General features: G+C 46.5%; 1 protein-coding gene across 2 annotated transcripts; it reads left to right on the top strand.

Moving 5' to 3' along the window:
• On the top strand, window positions 862-13846 carry TP53 (tumor protein p53). Of its 2 annotated transcripts, none has more exons than XM_005693530.3 (11): window positions 862-1036; window positions 9134-9235; window positions 9371-9392; window positions 9477-9719; window positions 10156-10342; window positions 10423-10535; window positions 10758-10867; window positions 11194-11330; window positions 11415-11488; window positions 12213-12319; window positions 12899-13846. In XM_005693530.3, exons 2-11 carry the CDS (start codon window positions 9162-9164, stop codon window positions 12978-12980), a joined length of 1149 nt encoding a protein of 382 aa, XP_005693587.1. In that variant the 5' UTR covers window positions 862-1036; window positions 9134-9161; the 3' UTR covers window positions 12981-13846. The 2 variants fall into 2 exon arrangements, with proteins under 2 accessions (XP_005693587.1, XP_017920082.1); XM_018064593.1 differs by lacking the exon at window positions 862-1036 and adding an exon at window positions 8577-8600.

Genomic DNA, 18609 nt, shown 5'->3' with positions numbered 1-18609 from the left:
ATTTATTATTGAACTCTTACTTGCTACCCAGTACTGTAATAGGTACTGGGAAACAACAATCAATAAGATTGTAGACAAGGTCTCTGCCCTTCTAAGTCTTAGGTTGCTATGTATTGAAGGCAAGGAACAAATCACTTCAGAAAGTGATGCTGCTGCTGCTAAATCGCTTCAGTCGTGTCCGACTCTGTGCGACCCCATAGACGGAAGCCCACCAGGCTCCCCCGTCCCCGGGATTCTCCGGGCAAGAACACTGGAATGGGTTGCCATTTCCTTCTCCAATGCATGAAAGTGACAAGTGAAAGGGAAGTCGCTCAGTCGTGTCCGATTCTTAGCGACCCCATGGACTGCAGCCTACCAGGCTCCTCCATCCATGGGATTTTCCAGGCAAGAGTACTGGAGTGGGGTGCCATTGCCTTCTCGGTCAGAAAGTGATAGGGGTGTGAAAATAATTAAGATGGTGTAATATAGCGCATATGGAGGTATACGTTAGATAGGGACATTATGAAAGGCCTTTCTAAAAGTTGACAGTTTAGTTGATGCGTAAAAACTATCCAGCTATCTAGGAGAGGAGTGTTCCAGTCAGAGAATGCAAGTGCAAAGGCTTTCTTCCTTTCAGCATATATGAAACAATGGCAGAAATCTTCCAAAATGGTTTCCACCAATTCGGCCGTTATGGTTTTCGCTTGTCGAACTTCCCCAATCCAAACGGTCACTAGCTACACTACCAATATGGCGAGAATCCTGACTTTCCCCGCACTCTCCTCTCCTACTCTTTCCCCTCGCCTCCGCCCGCAGGGGAATTGCTTGCCCTTACTTGTCATGGCGACTATCCAGCTTTGTGCCAGGAGCCTCGCGAGGGTTGCTGGGATTGGGATTTTCCCCTCCCACGTGCTCCGGACTGGCGCTAAAAGTTTTGAGCTCTTCAAAAGTCCAGAGCCACCATCCTGGCCGCAGTGGCCGCTGGTCTCCGGGGTCATCTAGCGTCCGACCTCGGAGCGTGCATCCCAGGACGGTGACACCCTCCCCTGAGCTTCGGGTAAGCTCTTGACTGAGACTGATGAGTCCTCTATGAGTCACGGGCTCTTGGCTCCTTGTATTTTCAGTTCGGGGGGATAAAGGGCTGGGGGGCGGTAACTGGGGGGTTAACGATTAGCGGCAGGGAGGGCGGGGGTCTTGGCTAGCGGCACCAACAAGAATGCAATGTTAGGAGGCCCGAGTGTAGATGATTGGGATGTTAAGACCAGCCGAACTCGAAGGTGAACACTTGGGCGGGGGAGTGGGGCTTTGGGGAACCTTGAGCCGGCCTAAGGGGTTCTTCCCCACCACCACTAACTCCATCCCAGGGTGTGTGAAATAAGATGCACAAAGCATCAGGGTCGACTTTCGGATCTCGAAACTTAGGGGATTCATGGCTCAGGATTTTAGAACGTGCAGCATCCCAGTGGAACTTCGGGCTCCGTTCCGAAGTGGTTCTGGGTGATCCGGAAAGTCCAAGCTGCTAAGGTCCCATAACTTCCGGACCTTTGTCCTTCCTGGAGTAATCTTCCCCACTGGCTCTCAGCTCCGCTAGATGGAGAAAATCCGGTTAAAGGCTGTCAGTCGTGGAAGGGGGGGCTTGCTAAACCAGAGTTTTGCCCGCGAAGCCCTGCAAACTAGCCCGGCCTCAGAGGCCCTGTTATTGTTCGGCTCTACATTTACATTTCTACCACTGCCGGAGCATTTCCGGTTTCTTTTCTTCGGAGCAGCCCACTATACACCCGACGTGAGGGAAGTACAAAGAGAAAAGGTCTTTTATACTGGTCCTCATTACTTGTGAAAGGAGGCTGCTAACCCCTCTACTTTTTCCCTCCCCTCTCCTAGCCTGGTTAGCTACCGCTTTTGGAAAGGAAGAGGTATTTTTGATGCAAACCTCAATCCCTCCCCCTCTTTGAATGGTGTGCTCCATCCCTGTCGACCGCTACCCAGGCGGACGCTACCATTGCGTGGACGGTTTGGGTTTTTTTTGTTTTTGTTTTTTTAGTGTCAGAGGGCAGACCTTGGGTATTTCGAGAATGGATACATTTGAGAATTAAACGATAGAAGACTAACGATGGGTCGTTTTCTGCGGCGGAGAAACAACTTCTGTATCTAGCTTTGGGCTGAACCATTCCTTTCTCGGACGCAGAGTGAACGTCGTGAAGCGGAAGGGGCGGGGCTTGGAGAGGGGCGGGGCCGAGGTCTTCGAAGCTGTTTTCGGTCTCGACTGGTTCTGCCCGCGGGAGGCGGCGGACCGGGCCTAGGATTTCTACCGGTACCAATTTTCCCGGCATCTTCATTATTTAGGGCGCGGTCACCTACCACGCACCTGCTGCGAACATGACACTGCGCGGTACTTACGTGCTTTTTTCTGTGTTAGGAGTAGCATTTACAGCCACCGCCTTTAATTTGTGTTACCGTGGATTTATTTTGCCTGTTGGAGAACTTATAAATGGAATCATACAGTTTGTGCTCCTTTGTGTCGGGCTTCTTTCCGTCTGTGAAATTCACCCATTTAATTGCATGTATCAGCGTATCAATACTTTGTTTCTTTATATTTTAGTATATTCCACTGAATAAATAAACCATTGATTGCTTATCCATTCTCCTTTTGATGGCCTTTGAGTGGCTTCCCATTTAAGACTATTTTGAATAAAGCTGCTATTAACATTCTTAAAATTATTTTTGTAGTCATGTTTTTATGTTTTTGGATACTTAGGAATGGAATTGCTTGGTCATAGAGTGAGGTGTTTATTTGTATTTTTTAATTACATTAAAAAGTTCTTGTTATTCAAAGTGGTTGTACTGTTTTATATTCCCACCAGCAAGATAGATCCTGTCTCAGGATTTGGTTTGTCAGGCTTTCTAATGTGCCATATCAATGTGGGTTTTATTTTGCAATTAAGTATGTTCCAACAGTTTGCATGTGCTTACTGGCCATTTCTGTGTCAGATATTAAGAGACTGTTCAAGTGTTTTCCCCATTTTAAAAATTAGTTCATTTGCTTTTTTGTGTCTTTGAGGTGTTGGAGTCATTTATATTCTGGATAGCAATAATGTGTATCCTTTGTCAGATACGTGTGTTTTCTCCTGACCTCTTGCTTGTCTAACAACTCTTACAAGGAACAGAAGATTGATTTTTATTTTCAGTGATTGCTTTGACCTGTTTAGGAGATCGTACCCCAAGGTCATGAAGATATTTTCTTATAGTTTCTCATATATTTTCTTTGAGAATCTTTGTAGTTTTAGATTTAACACAAGTCTGTGAGCCATAATTTATTAGTCAAGGAATAATTTTTTTCATGTTGTGAGTTCAAGGTTCTGTTTTATTTTTTCTTATGGATAGCTAGTTGTTCTAGCTCCACTTATTGAAATAGCCTTCCTTCCCCCACTGAACTGCTTTAATTGGACTGTTTGGTCTATTTACATTTAATGCAATTATTGTTAGCATTTGGGTCTGAGTGCTATTTCCTATCTGTCTCCTTTGTTCTTCAATTCAAAAAGTTGAGAAAGAAACAATACCAATCTCACATAAACTCTTTCAGAATGGAGAGGCAGTAACGTTGCCCAACTCATTTTATAAGGCCAGCCTAATGCTGTTAATATATACATAACCGTTGGAAAAGAAGAAATAAAATGGCTTTATTCACAGATGGTATGACTGTATACCAAAAGTCCTAATAGAAAATTCATTATTCATTTTCACACAATGAGAACAAGTGAAAGCTAAAACTAAAGGCAAGTTACAACTTTCAAGGCAATATGCATACACTGTATTTTTATATAATAGCAACCTTGAATCTAAACTCAAAAACCTGACATGTGTTAAGTCATGTCTGAGTCTTTGCAACCCCTTGGACTGTAGCCCACCAGGCTCCTCTGTCCATGGGTTTTTCCAAGCAAGGATACTACAGTGGGTTGCCATTTCCTTTTCCAAAGGATCTTCCTGACCCAGGGATCAAACCTGTGTCTCTTGCATTGGCAGGCAGATTCTTTACCACTGAGCCACCTGGGAAGCCATGGTGAAAAACATGTCATACTCAGGGATAAATTTAACAAAAAATGGACAAAAGCTCCATATAGAAAACTACAAAATACTGCTGAGAGAATTTAAGGAAATTTTAGCATATTCATGAATCGGAACACTCAATGGTGTTAAGGTGTCAGTACTCTTCAGCAAGATTTAACTCAATGATTTTTTAGAAAATGTAGAAACTGACAAGCTGATTCTGAAACAAAACATTGGTACAAGTTCGAGGCCTTAAAATACCTGATTTCAAGATTACTGTAAAGTTAAGTAGGACTTGGTTGTACAACAGAAACTAACACAACATTGTAAAGCAATTATACTCCAATATATGTATTGTCAGTTGTGTCCCAACTCTTTGTGACTCTATGGACTGGAGCCTCCCAGGCTCCTCTGTCCACATTTTCCAGGCAAGACTCAAGTGGGTTGCCATTTCCTCCTCCAAGGGATCTTCCCAATCCATGGATTGAACCCACATTTCTTGTGTCTCCTACACTGGCAGATTTTTTACCCCTGGTGTCACCTGGGAAGCCCCAGTACTCCAATAATAAAACTTAAAAAAATAATAAAGTTACAGTAGAACAACAATCAATGAATAGAGTCTGGGAAAAGACACATAAATGTAGTCAAATGATTTTCTGTGAGGGTACCAGAGTGAATCAGTGGGGAGAGGAAAGTCTCAACAAATGGTGCTGAAACAACTGGAGCAGAAAAATGGATTTTGGCCCCCACCTCTCACCATGCACAACAGTAAATTTGACATGGTTAATAAACCTACACATAAAACTTTCAGAAGAGAACACAGTATCTTTGTCTTGGTATGGGTAGATTACAGAGCTTTATCAAAGTTTGTCAAATTTTGTGATCAAAATAGTATGATACAATTTCAACCTATGTAAGTTTCACCTCAAAAACATTTGTGGGGTTGTGGGGAGTGGCTAGAGGTACAGGTGAAATGATAAAGGCAAAATGCTTGATTATTCTTGAAGCTAAGTGATGGGTACTTGGGAGGACATTATTCTGTTTACCTTTTTTAATCTGATTCAAATATCCATAGTTTCTTTTTTTTTTCCCTTGATATTTTTATTTTGGAAAAGTACAGAGTACAAGAGTAACCACACATTTCCACCAAATAATTTTTAACATTTTGTCTTATTTTTGTCTCTATGTTATTTTAATTACACAAGCAATGTATAGATACCACCTTTAACATTTTTTTCTTCGTTAATAAAGCTAAAACCGGGAATTCCCTGACTATTTCACTTCCAGGGCCCAGGTTCAGTCCCAGGTTGGGTAACTAACATCCCACAAGCTTCAAGACACAGCCAAAGGGGGAAGAAAAACTAAAACCCCTTGACTCTACTACCCCCAATACCCTAAGCATACATCCCCTCTCCCTGAGAATATCATCACTATTAAAGATTTTGTGAATTTGTAGTCTTCTTGCCTTTCATGCTTTTATACATATATTTATAAGCAATAAATAATCATTTTATGTGTTTGATTTCCATAGACTAAATTACTGTGTTTTGTTTTTTCTTGCAAATCGTATTTTCACCCAGTATGTTTCTGAACTGTAACAGGTTACTCTTGGGGGAAAGGACCAGGGTTTTATACACATAAAATTCATTTCCCTAAACCACTGTAATGAATACACCACATTTCATTTACCTATTCCTTATTGATGGATACCAAGGTTGTTTCTTGTCACTGGCCGCTAGGAAAAACAATGTCATGAACATTTTTATGCAAGACTTCTATTGCCCCCTTGCAATCATTTTTCTAGGCTGTCCACCAAGAAACGGTTTTGCTAAGTAGTAAGAGGTATGGTTTTCAGTTTTACCAGATGCTCCCTTATTTCTTCCGAGAATCAGTTTTTTTCAATTACACAGCTTCCAGCCAACAAAAAGCTTTTTGTTTTTGTTTTTGTTTTTTCCAAACATCAGGCCCTGGGAGAACCCAGAGCATAATTATTTAGAGCTTGAGTGTGGCTTCAGACAGCCTGTGTTCAAATCCCTGGCCCTGACCCTGGAGAGCTTTCTGAGCCTGGGTAATTCCTTTAACTTTGTTCTCTCCTCTGATGATAGTACCTACCTTACTTGCTTTTTGAGAGGATTACTGAGATAAGCCACTGAAAGCAGTGGATCCGGTAAGGTCTATATAAACAGCAGCCATTGTTAGGATAGTGATCGGCCTGCCTCTCCTGTAAGTCCCAGCTGAGTTTACTGCCTTCCCAGGGGGCTGCTTTGGAAAGGCTCCACCTCCCCAGCCATCTGGAGGGTCTGGTTCAGCCTCTGACAGTTTAGTATCATGAACCCCTGATGTTCACACCCATGGGAAGTACGTGCTCTGAAGAGGTTTCCTAGAGAAAGAAAATGAGAATTCAGTTGCTACCAAGGACTGAGAGAGGGAGACCTCCTAGGTCCACAGGGCTGTCCCTCTCCCTGTGGGACTGAGACCTTGGCCAACCCTCCCAGAACAGCCCCTCCCAACCTGTTTACTGAACACAGTTGCCTGAAGGGGATGAACTAGCGAAGATCCCCACCCGCTCCCAGTCACAAAGCTCCCTCCAGCGATAATATAGAACAAGTAAAATTGGGATAACCATATAAAGAGAAGCATTTATTGAGCTCTTATATTTCCCATAATCAGTGGGGTACTATTTTATAGCAAAGGACAGGGAAGCACAGAGAGGATTAGCAACCTCCCAAAGTTAAACAGTTATTAGACGGTGGCTCGGGATACAGGCCTAGCCTGTCTGCACCCAGAGCCCATGCTCTGCCATATTTGCCCTGGGAGATTTAAGATGAGTGCGGTCATGCAGCAAATTTAACTGATGATACAGCATCAAATCCAGGGCTTTTGACTTCTGCGCCCCATCTCTACATAAACAGCTTCCCTTCCATAAAAGTCTCTAAAGTTATTTTGATCATCGATCTAGGGGAAACCCTGGTCCTTTCCCCCAAGGCAAATGTTTGGCATCCCACTGCTGTTACCTCTTGCCTTCCTCCAGGCACATTCAGAGTCCATCCCCCATCAGCTTTGGGAGCTATGATAAGTGGCCCTTTGCTAGCCTCTCAGTTGATGGACTTTCATCAGCGAAAATCTTCTCCTCTAGACTTAACTGATTACGAAAGACAGCTCTGCAGGGTAGTCTATAATGAAGTAAGCATCTTAATCCTAGACCTCCAAACAGTCATTTTTCATAAAAGCTCGTTCACTCACCTATATGTATTGTGGGCAGATCACTTAACCTCTCTAAGACATTCTCACCTGTCAAGAGGCAGGTGTGGTTATCCAGACAAGTAAGATAACCGCACTCCAGGAGATAATATTAAAGGACAGGGAAACCTGGTGTGCAGCAGTTCATGAAGTCTCAAAGAATCAGACACAACTGAACAACCACAAGATACCCCACGTGAAACAATTTTGCACACTCTACATAAGTACACAGACCCTATATCAACAGAAAGGTGCAGGTGAACCTTTGTGGTGTGTGTGCTTAGTCGCTCAGTCATATCTGACTCATTGCGACCCCATGGACTATAGCCCGTCAGGCTCCTCTGTCCATGGGGATTCTCCTGGCAAGAATACTGGAGTGGGTTGCCATGTCCTCCTCCAAGGGATCTTCCCAACCCAGGGATTGAACCCAGGTCTCCCACTTTGTAGGCAGATTCTTTACCATCTGAGCCACCAGAGAAGCCCACAAGAGCTGCTTGCTTGGAAATGGTTGTCATTACCATGGACACAGAGGAAAAGTGTAGTGAACATGGACTCTGATCAGTGGCATGGTTCTGAGCAAAGCTGATGACAAATTTGGCAGCAAGAAAGATGGCATGTTGAAACTATTTGAAAGCTAGCCTGGGAGATGAGATGGTGGTGACAGGGCCCTGGCCCAGGGTGCAGCCACCCCCCTGTCCCTTTTGCTCCTTTGACTGCTCATAATCAGATTACAGCCTGGGTATGAGGATTCGCTTATTCACCACAGTTATTGAGCCCAACCAGGTGCAAGCCATTATGCTAGTAACTGGTGAGCATGACAACTTCCCTACCCTGAAGACATTTATATTCCAATAGGGGAAACAGGCAAAATGAGCAGGGAAAGGTAACATAGTGTAATTACCACAAGAATTAAAATAGAGTGACCTGAATTAAAATAAGGTGACAGGGTTTGGCTGGCTGGCTGTGATGGAGAAGTCCAGGGAAACATCCCTGCTAAGGTGCGACGTTCATGATGAGGTCGGTGAGAAGGAGGTTACCCTGTAGGGATGCAGGGCCCAGGGTCCCCAGTTCAGTGAACTGGGAGTATCTGATAAGCATCAGAAAAGGAAAGTGAAGTCACTCAGTTGTGTCCGACTCTTTGCGACCCCATGGACCGTAACCTACCAGGCTCTTCTGTCCATGGGATTTTCCAGGCAAGAATGCTGGAGTGGGTTGCCATTTCCTTCTCCAGGGGATCTTCCCCAATGAGCAATCGAACCCGGGTCTCCCGCATTGCAGGCAGATGCTTTACCATCTGAGCCACCAGGGAAGCCAGAAAAGGAAGAGGGTGCTAAGAGGTGAGGTCAGAGAGGTGGGCAGGGGTTGGGCCCTGAGGGATTTGTAAGCCAGGGTGAGGAACCATCCCAGGGGAGCAGGTAGAGGGATGGGGGCAGAGGAAATGAGTCGAGAGTTACTTCATCCTTATTACTGCAAAGTGAAGTGAAATCGCTCAGTCGTGTCCGACTCTTTGCACCCCGTGGACTGTAGCCCACCAAGCTCCTCCATCCATGGGATTCTCTAGGCAAGAATACTGGAGTGGGTTGCCATTTCCTTCTCCATATTACTGCAAAGGAGGGCAGAAATACATATACATTGAGGAAGGCTTGTGGATTCAGTGGTGGAAAGGTTGGAAGTCCCTCTCTGGTTGCCTTTATCCCTCGAGGAAGTGTGTGATAAGACTGCTGAGGGGTGGGGCAGGCGCCTCCCCTACCCCCCAGCAGATCCTCAGCTTCCAGGTGTGCTGTGGGCGGAGGGGGTCCCTCCTGGCTCTGGGCTGGGTGACCCAGGGTTGGGTGTGTCTCAGGCTGGATCCTCACTTTTCTCCCTCCAGCGGCCACACAACCTTCCAGGGAGCTACAATGGAAGAATCGCAGGCAGAACTCGGTGTGGAGCCCCCTCTGAGTCAGGAGACATTTTCCGACTTGTGGAACCTGTGAGTGGAGGTCTGGAGGAAGGGCAGGTTTACTGCTCAGACTCCAATAACCTTGCCCCACCGCGGTCCCCAGCCCCCTAGTAGAGGCCTGGGAGAAACAAAAGCCAGTCCTGACTTTCTGCTTCTTTCTTTCAGACTTCCTGAAAACAACCTTCTGGTAAGGCCTGGGGCACAGGGGGCCTGGGGCTGCGGGTCCAGAGGGTGGGAACCGGGCCTTCTGATGCACTCCTCCCGTCTGTAGTCCTCCGAGCTCTCCGCACCCGTGGATGACCTGCTCCCGTACTCAGAAGATGTTGTCACCTGGCTGGATGAATGTCCGAATGAAGCGCCCCAAATGCCAGAGCCTCCTGCCCAAGCTGCCCTGGCACCAGCCACCTCCTGGCCCCTGTCGTCCTTTGTCCCCTCCCAGAAGACCTACCCTGGCAACTACGGTTTCCGTCTCGGGTTCCTGCATTCCGGAACAGCCAAGTCTGTGACCTGCACGGTCAGTGGCCCTGGGGAGCCGGCTTCCCTATCAGTGCCTGGCCATACAGCCTAGGGGTTTTCTGTTCAGAAGTTTGGGGTTCCACTTCAGCCTTTGCCTTTTTGTCAGTCTTTTTAGATCTTACCTAGTTAGTTTGTGACCTTTGACTCCATCCCAAGGTTGCATTTTCCCCCTTAGCCCTTGGGTTTTCATCCTTTCCGTCACATTCTCAGTATCTGTCATGAGGCCATTTCTTTTTTTCCTTTTTTCTTCACTCTCATTCATTCTGTAGCTATTAGAAGTACACTTCTGGGATGTGGACCCCCCCATCCCCGACCCTGCCATCTCTAGCTACCCTCCCCTCACAGGACCCGGCTTTCAGTCGGTACTCGGTGCTTGTACATTCGACCCTTGGGTACTTGTCCCCTGACCCCTCCATTCATTCTTCCTCCTCCAGTATTCCCCTTCCCTCAACAAGCTGTTCTGCCAGCTGGCCAAGACCTGCCCAGTGCAGCTATGGGTCGACTCGCCGCCCCCGCCCGGCACCCGCGTCCGCGCCATGGCCATCTACAAGAAGCTGGAGCACATGACGGAGGTTGTGAGGCGCTGTCCCCACCATGAGCGCTCCTCTGACTATAGCGATGGTGAGCGGTGGGGGCTGCGGATGGGACCGGCCTGGCACCCGGAGCCCCAAAGCCCCTAATCCCTCCCTGATTGCTCTCAGGTCTGGCCCCGCCTCAGCACCTTATCCGGGTGGAAGGGAATTTACGCGCGGAGTATTTCGACGACCGGAACACCTTTAGACACAGTGTGGTGGTGCCCTATGAGTCCCCCGAGGTCCGGTTTGGCAACTGAGGTCTCCAGGGGGAGGGGGTTTGTCCGTGACCACCCTAGGTGGGAGGGAGGGGGCTTTCTCCTTCTTACTTGACCTCCCACGGCCTGTGGGGTGCGCAGAGCAGATGGGTTATCACCATTCCACAGCTGAGGAAACAGGCTCACGGAGGCTGAGAGCCTCTGCGGGGCTGGGTAGCCTCACGCCGGGCCTGTGCTCTCTCCCAGATCGAGTCTGAGTGCACCACCATCCACTACAACTTCATGTGTAACAGCTCCTGCATGGGGGGCATGAACCGGCGGCCCATCCTCACCATCATCACACTGGAAGACTCTCGGTAGGGACCGCACACCACCCTCCACGCTAGCTTCCCTCACCTCCGCCTGCCTGTCCCCGGGGCCCCGCCCCTCATCACATTCTCTCACGCTACCAGCCATCGTTCCCTCTCGCTGCATTCCCTTTGTGGACTTCTCTGCTGCTCTCTTCCTCCTTTCTCCGGCTTTGGGACCTCTCTTGCTGGGATCGTCTCAATCTGGAGCTGGAGCTCAGGCTCCCCTTGGGATGGAGGTGGTTGGGAGTAGGTGGGACCTGGTTCACAGGAGAACACAGAGACAGGGTCCCCCTTCCTGATTGCCTCCTGCTTCCCTCTTCCTACCCTGGTAGTGGTAACCTGCTGGGACGGAACAGCTTTGAGGTGCGTGTTTGTGCCTGTCCTGGGAGAGACCGCCGCACTGAAGAAGAAAATTTTCGCAAGAAGGGGCAGTCTTGCCCCGAGCCACCCCCTGGGAGCACTAAGCGAGGTGAGCAGGAGGTAGAAGAGGCAGCGAGGGTGCAGTTCTGCCCCCAATTCACTCTTTTCTCACCTTTCCTTGCCTCTTTCCCAGCACTGCCCAGCAGCACCAGCTCCTCTCCACAGCAAAAGAAGAAACCACTGGATGGAGAATATTTCACTCTTCAGGTACCAAGTCTGGTGGCGAGAGAGAGGTGCAGTCTCTCACCCCCACTCCTTGGGGTTGGGTAAGGGAAGAAAAAAATATAAATGTAGCAGATGTGAGGTTGCTGCTGCTGCTGCTAAGTCACTTCAGTCGTGTCCGACTCTGTGTGACCCCATAGACGGCAGCCCACCACGCTCCCCCGTCCCTGGGATTCTCCAGACAAGAACACTAGAGTGAGTTGCCATTTCCTTCTCCAATGCATGAAAGTGAAAAGTGAAAGGGAAGTCGCTCAGTCGTGTCCGACTCTTTGAGATCCCATGGACCTCAGCCTACCAGGCTCCTCTGTCCATGGGATTTTCCAGGCAAGAGTACTGGAGTGGGGTGCCATCGCCTTCTCCAGATGTGAGGTTAAGCCTGTTTTTTTCTAGTCATCCTTTCCTCTGTCCATGGCCATGATTCATTGGCGGTGGTGATGGTGGCTGTAGTGTTAAGTCATTCAGTCATGTCCGACTTTTGCAACCCCGTGGACTGTAGCCCACCAGGCTCCTCGTCCATGGGATTTCCTAGGCAAGAATACTGGAATGGGTTGCCATTCCCTTCTCTAGGGGATCTTTCCCACCCAGGGATTGAACCCATGTCGCCTGTATTGGCAGGTGGAATCTTTAACACTGAGCTACTGGAGAAGCCCCTTGGTTCTTGTAGCAACTTTGCCTAATATTTCTTTGTTCCCTTCTTTCCTTGCCACAGATCCGTGGGCGTAAACGCTTTGAGATGTTCCGAGAGCTGAATGAGGCCTTGGAGCTGATGGATGCTCAGGCTGGAAGGGAACCAGGGGAAAGCAGGGCTCATTCTAGGTGAGTGATGCAGGTCTTCCCCAGTGCCTGCGTGCACACACACACACGTATCTGCTGCTTTCCTGTGCTAGAAAGCCATGGTATTCATTCTGGTCCTGCCTTCAAGGTAAAAGGCAGCTGATACCCTGCCGCTGGGTCCCAACCCTACCCAGACATTCTTTAGGCTTCCTCCACTTTCCTGCCTCCGGGGGTCCGGGGCATGGATGTTTCTTTGCCTATTCTAGCAAACCCTAGACTCTCAGAGCTAGGGTCTCAAATAGAGACCTGATAACTATGGGATATCAGGCCTTGGAGTCAGATGCTCAGCCTTCCAAAGTACTAGAGTCATGTTGGCCTTGTTACTTCCCTTCCCGGGCTCAGTTTCCTCATGTGTCAACTGGGGTAAGGGAAGATTAAGAGACTTATACCCACAAGTACCCCAAGGTACTCAGTCAGCATGTCTGCCCTTGGCTGTGACCATTTTAACATAAGTTCACCTTGCTCCTGCCTCAGGCCCTTCGAAGCTTAGGTCCAGGAAGAGGGGCCCAGAGCTTCTCACTCAGATGATGTCATCTCCTCCCCTCCCCTTTCTTCTCACAGCCACCTGAAGTCTAAGAAGGGGCCTTCTCCCTCCTGCCATAAAAAACCAATGCTCAAGAGAGAAGGGCCTGACTCAGACTGATGTCTTCTGCTTCCTGTCACCAGTTGACATCCCCACCCTCACCCCCCGCCCCTTCCCTGGCATTTTTTGAGACTCAGGTGCTTAGACCTCTGCTTGGTGCAGGTGCGCCTTAGAAACCCCCTGGGATTCTTCGTCTGCTCAGCCTGTGGCTCTGCCAAAGAGGCAGACCTGTGCTCATGGTTTTCTGGGGATTTGGGGGGTGCTGGCGCTTTCCAGCTTAGCTTTCAAGGTTTTTACTGTGAGCAGCGTTCGGGAGAGGTCAGAAGCTGTTCCTGCATGTGAGGGACATCTTATAACCAGCCATACACTGGGTTGGAAAACTCAGTCCTCTGCCATACTAGCCAGGGAAGCTATCTTAAGTTGTTCGATTTTCTCCTGACTTCATTGTTCACATCTATAAAAAACTGATAATCATAACCTACCTCACGGGGGGTTTGTTGTGAGGGTTAATGAAATAATGTATGTCTGGCCCCAAAACCATCATTTGATTCTATAATGTCTGGGACTTAGTGCCTTTTATGGGTGCTGGTCCTTTGTCCCCCTGGGTGGATGATTTGACAGTTTCTGACTGGATGGCTGGTTAAAGGGAAGAAGTCTCCAAGTCCCTTCTCTCCTGGCCCTGCCAGATCATAACCCCTTGGTGAACCTCAGTGCCAAAGGGGAAAGCTCACCTTATCCTGGATCCCAGTGGCTTCCGTCCCTGCTGTATCTGCCAGTACCTGTTTTCATTTCCCCCAAATGCTTCCGCAGATTCCTTCTGTGCTCTGCAGGGCACATCTGCATGTGCCACTCACACCCCTCCTCTTCCCTTTTTATATCCCATTTTTTATATCAATTTCTTATTTTACAATAAAACTTTGCAACCACCTGTGTGTCTTGAGAGATTGGGGCCAGTACAGGGGTGAATTAAGGGAGTGAGTTTGGGAAGCAGCCACCTGAGTCTTCAGGGAGCACTTTTTTTTGGCGGGAGGGTGGCGGCAGGCGGCGCCAGTGCCTGGTTTCCTGGAGGAGAACAAAGCCTGGAGACTGGGTCAGTCTGCAGGCTGCATGACAATAAGGGAAGGGGTGCCTCCATTCATAACTTGGGAACCAACTGTCCCCCCTCCCCTCCTGCCAGGGCTGGCACAAGGTCTCTGCTCCTGCTTCTAGGATTGGGCTGCTGCCCCCTCTCAGCCTCACCAAGGATTACAGGATTTAAATGTCTGATTTAGTAAGCCTGAGCCTCCGGGGTGGCCATCTGCTCCCAGGAAAGGGGCAGGATACCTGGGCTCTCAAGGGGAAGGACAGTGGGTGCTATGGTGAGGAGAGAGAAGGCCTACCAACCAGGGTCCCCGGGAAGTGGGGGCGGCTAAGGTGAGGGCTGGGACATGGGACTGGGGCCTTCCCGGCGTCCCCTCACCCGGGCCTCATGCCAGCCAGCGGAATGAATGGAAGCTTTAAACTCTGCCAGGAAAACCTTTCAAAGGGCTTCTTGGGGTAGGGAGGAAAGTCGAGCCTGGGGAGCCCTGCACCCCCCTCCACCCCTTCTGTTCCTTAGGGCTGCCAGCTCCCAGGGAGGGGGGCTGGGGGCAGGCTCTCCCCATCACCCCACACCCACCACTGCTGCCTGAGCCAGCATTAGAAGGATGGCCAGACAGGGGATACAGCTCATCCTGCCTCCTCCCTGGGGGCAGAGAGAGCAGAGTAAGGTCCAGAAGGGCTTCTGGGACCACTGTTCCCTCAACCTGGCTTAAAGTCCCTGAGGGAATCCCCAGGCTTACCCTGAGGATCCCAGAGAGCTGTGAAGCCACCAGCCCCCTGGCCTCGAAATCACACTTTTTCTTCCTTTCTGGAGAATGCCAAACACTCCCCAGGATACCCAGAACCACTTCTTGTAGAGATCTTTAACTTTGCCATCTCTCCCCACAAGCCAGGCCCTTGGTAAATCAGAGCACTTGAAACTCATTTCCTCGCCTCACTCCTGTAGTCAGGTCACCTTGAGCCTCTTTCTGACCAGTGTCCTGCACTCCCCCTACACCCTACATTTCTCTAGAGTGTGTCCTTAGCTCTTTTTGTTTCTGCTCTACTCCTTCACAAAGCAGAGCCTTTCTTGCTCTGCCAATCCCTTTGTGTTCTGATAGGTTACTGGTCTGAGAATTATTAGTCCTGGGTTTTCAGGCCAGTTCTACTAAGCTGTGTGACTTCTAATGAGTCCCTGACCTCTCTGGTCCTGTTTGCTCACTTCCTTCCCTCTGGCTATATTCCCTCCTGACAATCTAGCCAGCAGATAGTCATTGACTGATGCTTTACTGTGTGCTCAGGATTGTTCTATGTTGTGGGGACCCGTGGCAGAGTTGGCCGTGCCCTCACATTCAAAGAGCCCAAGTCCTGTTCCGCTAAGTTTTAGAATAATTTTTAAAACTTATCTCCTTGATTTCAGGAACACAGGGGCTCCCAAATCTATAACACTCAGCAGAAGTTGTACAATGAGGAAAATGTAAAGCCATAGATGTTTTCTTCATTTAGAAAAAGAAAAAGGAAGCTAGCACACATCCTAAAAATTAAAGATATAACTTATTGAAAGAGAAAGCCAAGTTGGTTGAAAGAATAAATTCAAAAGCAGGACTCAAGGGGGGAAAAAAAGATACACTTTAAACAAAGAGAAAAACTCAAGAGTTTGATTGAAAAAAAAAGAAAGAATAAGAGCAAATTAATCCAATGTTTAAATAAACTATTCCAGACCATAGGAAAAGTGGAATCTCCAATTCATGTAAATTTTTTGTGATTTCATTAATATTAAAACTTAATCAAGATACTAAAAAATTAAAAGCAAACTAATTTATAGAGATGCAAAATCTCTAAATAGTATCAAAAAATATATATTGGTGAATCAAAAGAATATTAACATTATAACCAAGTAGGGTTTATTCCAGGAGCATAAAATTGGTTTAATAGAGAGTCTGTCAACATAATTCATTGTATTAATAAATTAAGGAATAAAAATATGATCATATCAACAGATGCTGAAAGGAATTTGATTAAATTTCAGCAGCCATTCCTTAAAAAATAAAAATAGTAATGGAGGAACTTTCTAGTGGTCCAGTGGTTAAGACTGTGCTTCCACTGCAGGGGGTTTGGGTTTGATCCCTGGTCAGGGAATTAAGATCCCACATTCCACCTGGCCAAAAAAAAAATAGTAATGGAATACTGGTATTATCCTAATGGTTAAACCCTAAGGTCATTTCAATTTAAATTAGAACTATACTATAAGACTTGCTTTCACTGCAAGAATGCCCACCAACATCAGTTTTAGAGCACTCAACAGGATTTTTAAAATGAAGAAAACAAAACATTGGTTAAAAAATAAATATTTTTGCTTTTTGGATCATATGATTATGTTTATGTACCTAAAAACTGACCTCTTAGTTAATAATAGATGATGGAATTAAGCTAATTTAATAAGGTAGATGGATAGTAGATGGCAATAAAATAATTAAGGATAAGTTTCACAAGAATCACACAAAAAAATGAAAGAATGGCACAGACTCAATATGGAGAAAATTATAAAACCTTATTTAAGGATATAAACCAAGCTCCAAACAAAAGGAAAAGATAACCTGTTCTTACATGGGAAAACTTACTATCTGATAAAAAAGACAAGTTCTCCTGAAATAAAGATACAATGCAATTACAATTAGAATCTCAACAAGTCTTGATGGCTTTTGTTTTTGAGAACTGGATATATTTGTCATAAATTTATAGAGAAGAATAAGTGCCCCCAAATAACCAATAGTTGTTTTTAAAAAGGAATGGGCAAGAGGGCTCGCTTGCCTTGCTAGATATCAGAAAACAGACTATAAAATCAACTGGAATCAGATCAATATGGCGTGGTAAATGGAGTGAGAGACAAGCCAGCAATGAATCCAGAAGAAGAGCTCAGTATATAGTAAAATGTATTATACAGCCAAAGTTGGTATTTCAGTTCAACGTGTTTAGTTGCTCAGTCGTGTGACTCTTCACGAACCCCTGGACTATAGCCCACCAGGCTCCTCTGTCCATGGGGATTCTCCTGGCAAGAATACTGGAGTGGGTTGCCATGCCCTCCAACCCACTCCAGGGGATCTTCCCAACCCAGGGATTGAACCCAGGTCTCTTTCATTACAGGCAGATTCTTTACCATCTGAGCTACCAGGGAAGCCCAAGAATACTGGAGTGGGTAGCCCATCCCATCTCCAGATCTTCCTGACCCAAGAATCAATGGGAGTAAGTAAATTAAGAATTTTAATGAAGCTGACACACTAATAAAATAATACCAGACTCTTCATTTGTACCACACACAAAAAGAAATCAAAATAGACCAAGTGTGGGAATTCCTTGGCAGTCTAGTGGTTAGGACTCCAAGCTTCCAATGTAGGAAGCCAGGGTTTAATCTCTGGTAGTGGATGATCCCTCAAGCTGAGAAGTGAAGCCAAAAATAAATAAATTAATTAAATTTTTAGTTGTTTTTTTTTTTTAATTGGCAAAGGAATTAAGGCATATGTAAAAATTAAAATGAGATAAAATCCTGCCCAAAATATTTTTACAAAATATGAGTATAGCCTCTGGAAATTCCCTGGCAGTCCAGTTATGAAGACTCCGTGCTTTCACTGCTGAGGGGTAGGTTCTATCCCTGGTCCCTAGTCTGGGAACTAAGATCCCACAAGCCACGCAGTGTAGCCAAAAAAAAAAAAAAGAAACCACTTTTTAACAGTAAAGAAGCCACCACAAACTCAAGAGACAAACAATTGATTGGCGGAAATCTACAATGTAGAAAACAGTTTATATCTACAACTGTCAAGAAGCTCTAAGAAATTAACAAGAACAACCCAATAGAAAAAAAATATTATGCAGCCATTTAAAAAAATGAATTAGAACTCTACCAGGCCAGGTGAAATTGAATGAACAAGTGTAATGCACAAAATTGTCTATAATATCTAATATAATATGTATGGGTTTCCCTGGTGGCTCAGACGATAAAGCATCTGCCTGCAATGCAGGTAGACCCAGGTTCAATCCCTGGGTCTGGAAGATCCCCTGGAAAAGAGAAAGGCTACCCACTCCAGTATCCACTCCAGAGAAGCCTGGCGGGCTACAATCCATGGAATCACAAAGTTTAACACAATTGAGTGACTAACACACACACACACATAATATGTATAATGTGCATTATATGACCAAAACCCAGCAATCCATGTGTGTGTACTATGCACTCAAGATAAAACTATATATATGTGTATGCAGAAGTAATAAAGCTATTTTTTCAAGGCAAACACCCAGGCCAACTCATTGCAAACAAAAATAAGCCCCAAGAAAATAAAAATTAAACCCATCCCAAAATACCACAATAAATATTGTTGTACAGACTCATCCATCCTTTTTCTATGCTTGTGTGCTTTTTTTATACACAAAATTGGGATCCTATGGTTCATTCTATTTTGAGATCTGTTTCTTCCAGTCAATTGTCCTCGTCTGTCTCTGGGCATTTGCTGATGCTAGCCTCTCCCCAAAGCCACCCCATCCTTTAAGCCTCTAAGAAACTTTCCCTATGAACCACCCCACCGAACCCCCAGAGAGTGGTTGACCACTCTGAATTTTGTCCTCACCAGCTTTC

This window comes from Capra hircus, chromosome 19, assembly GCF_001704415.2.
Source record: "Capra hircus breed San Clemente chromosome 19, ASM170441v1, whole genome shotgun sequence".
NCBI classification, from domain to species: Eukaryota; Metazoa; Chordata; class Mammalia; order Artiodactyla; family Bovidae; genus Capra; species Capra hircus.
Note: the sequence above shows the minus strand (reverse complement) of the source record. Positions and strands in the feature narration are given on the sequence as shown.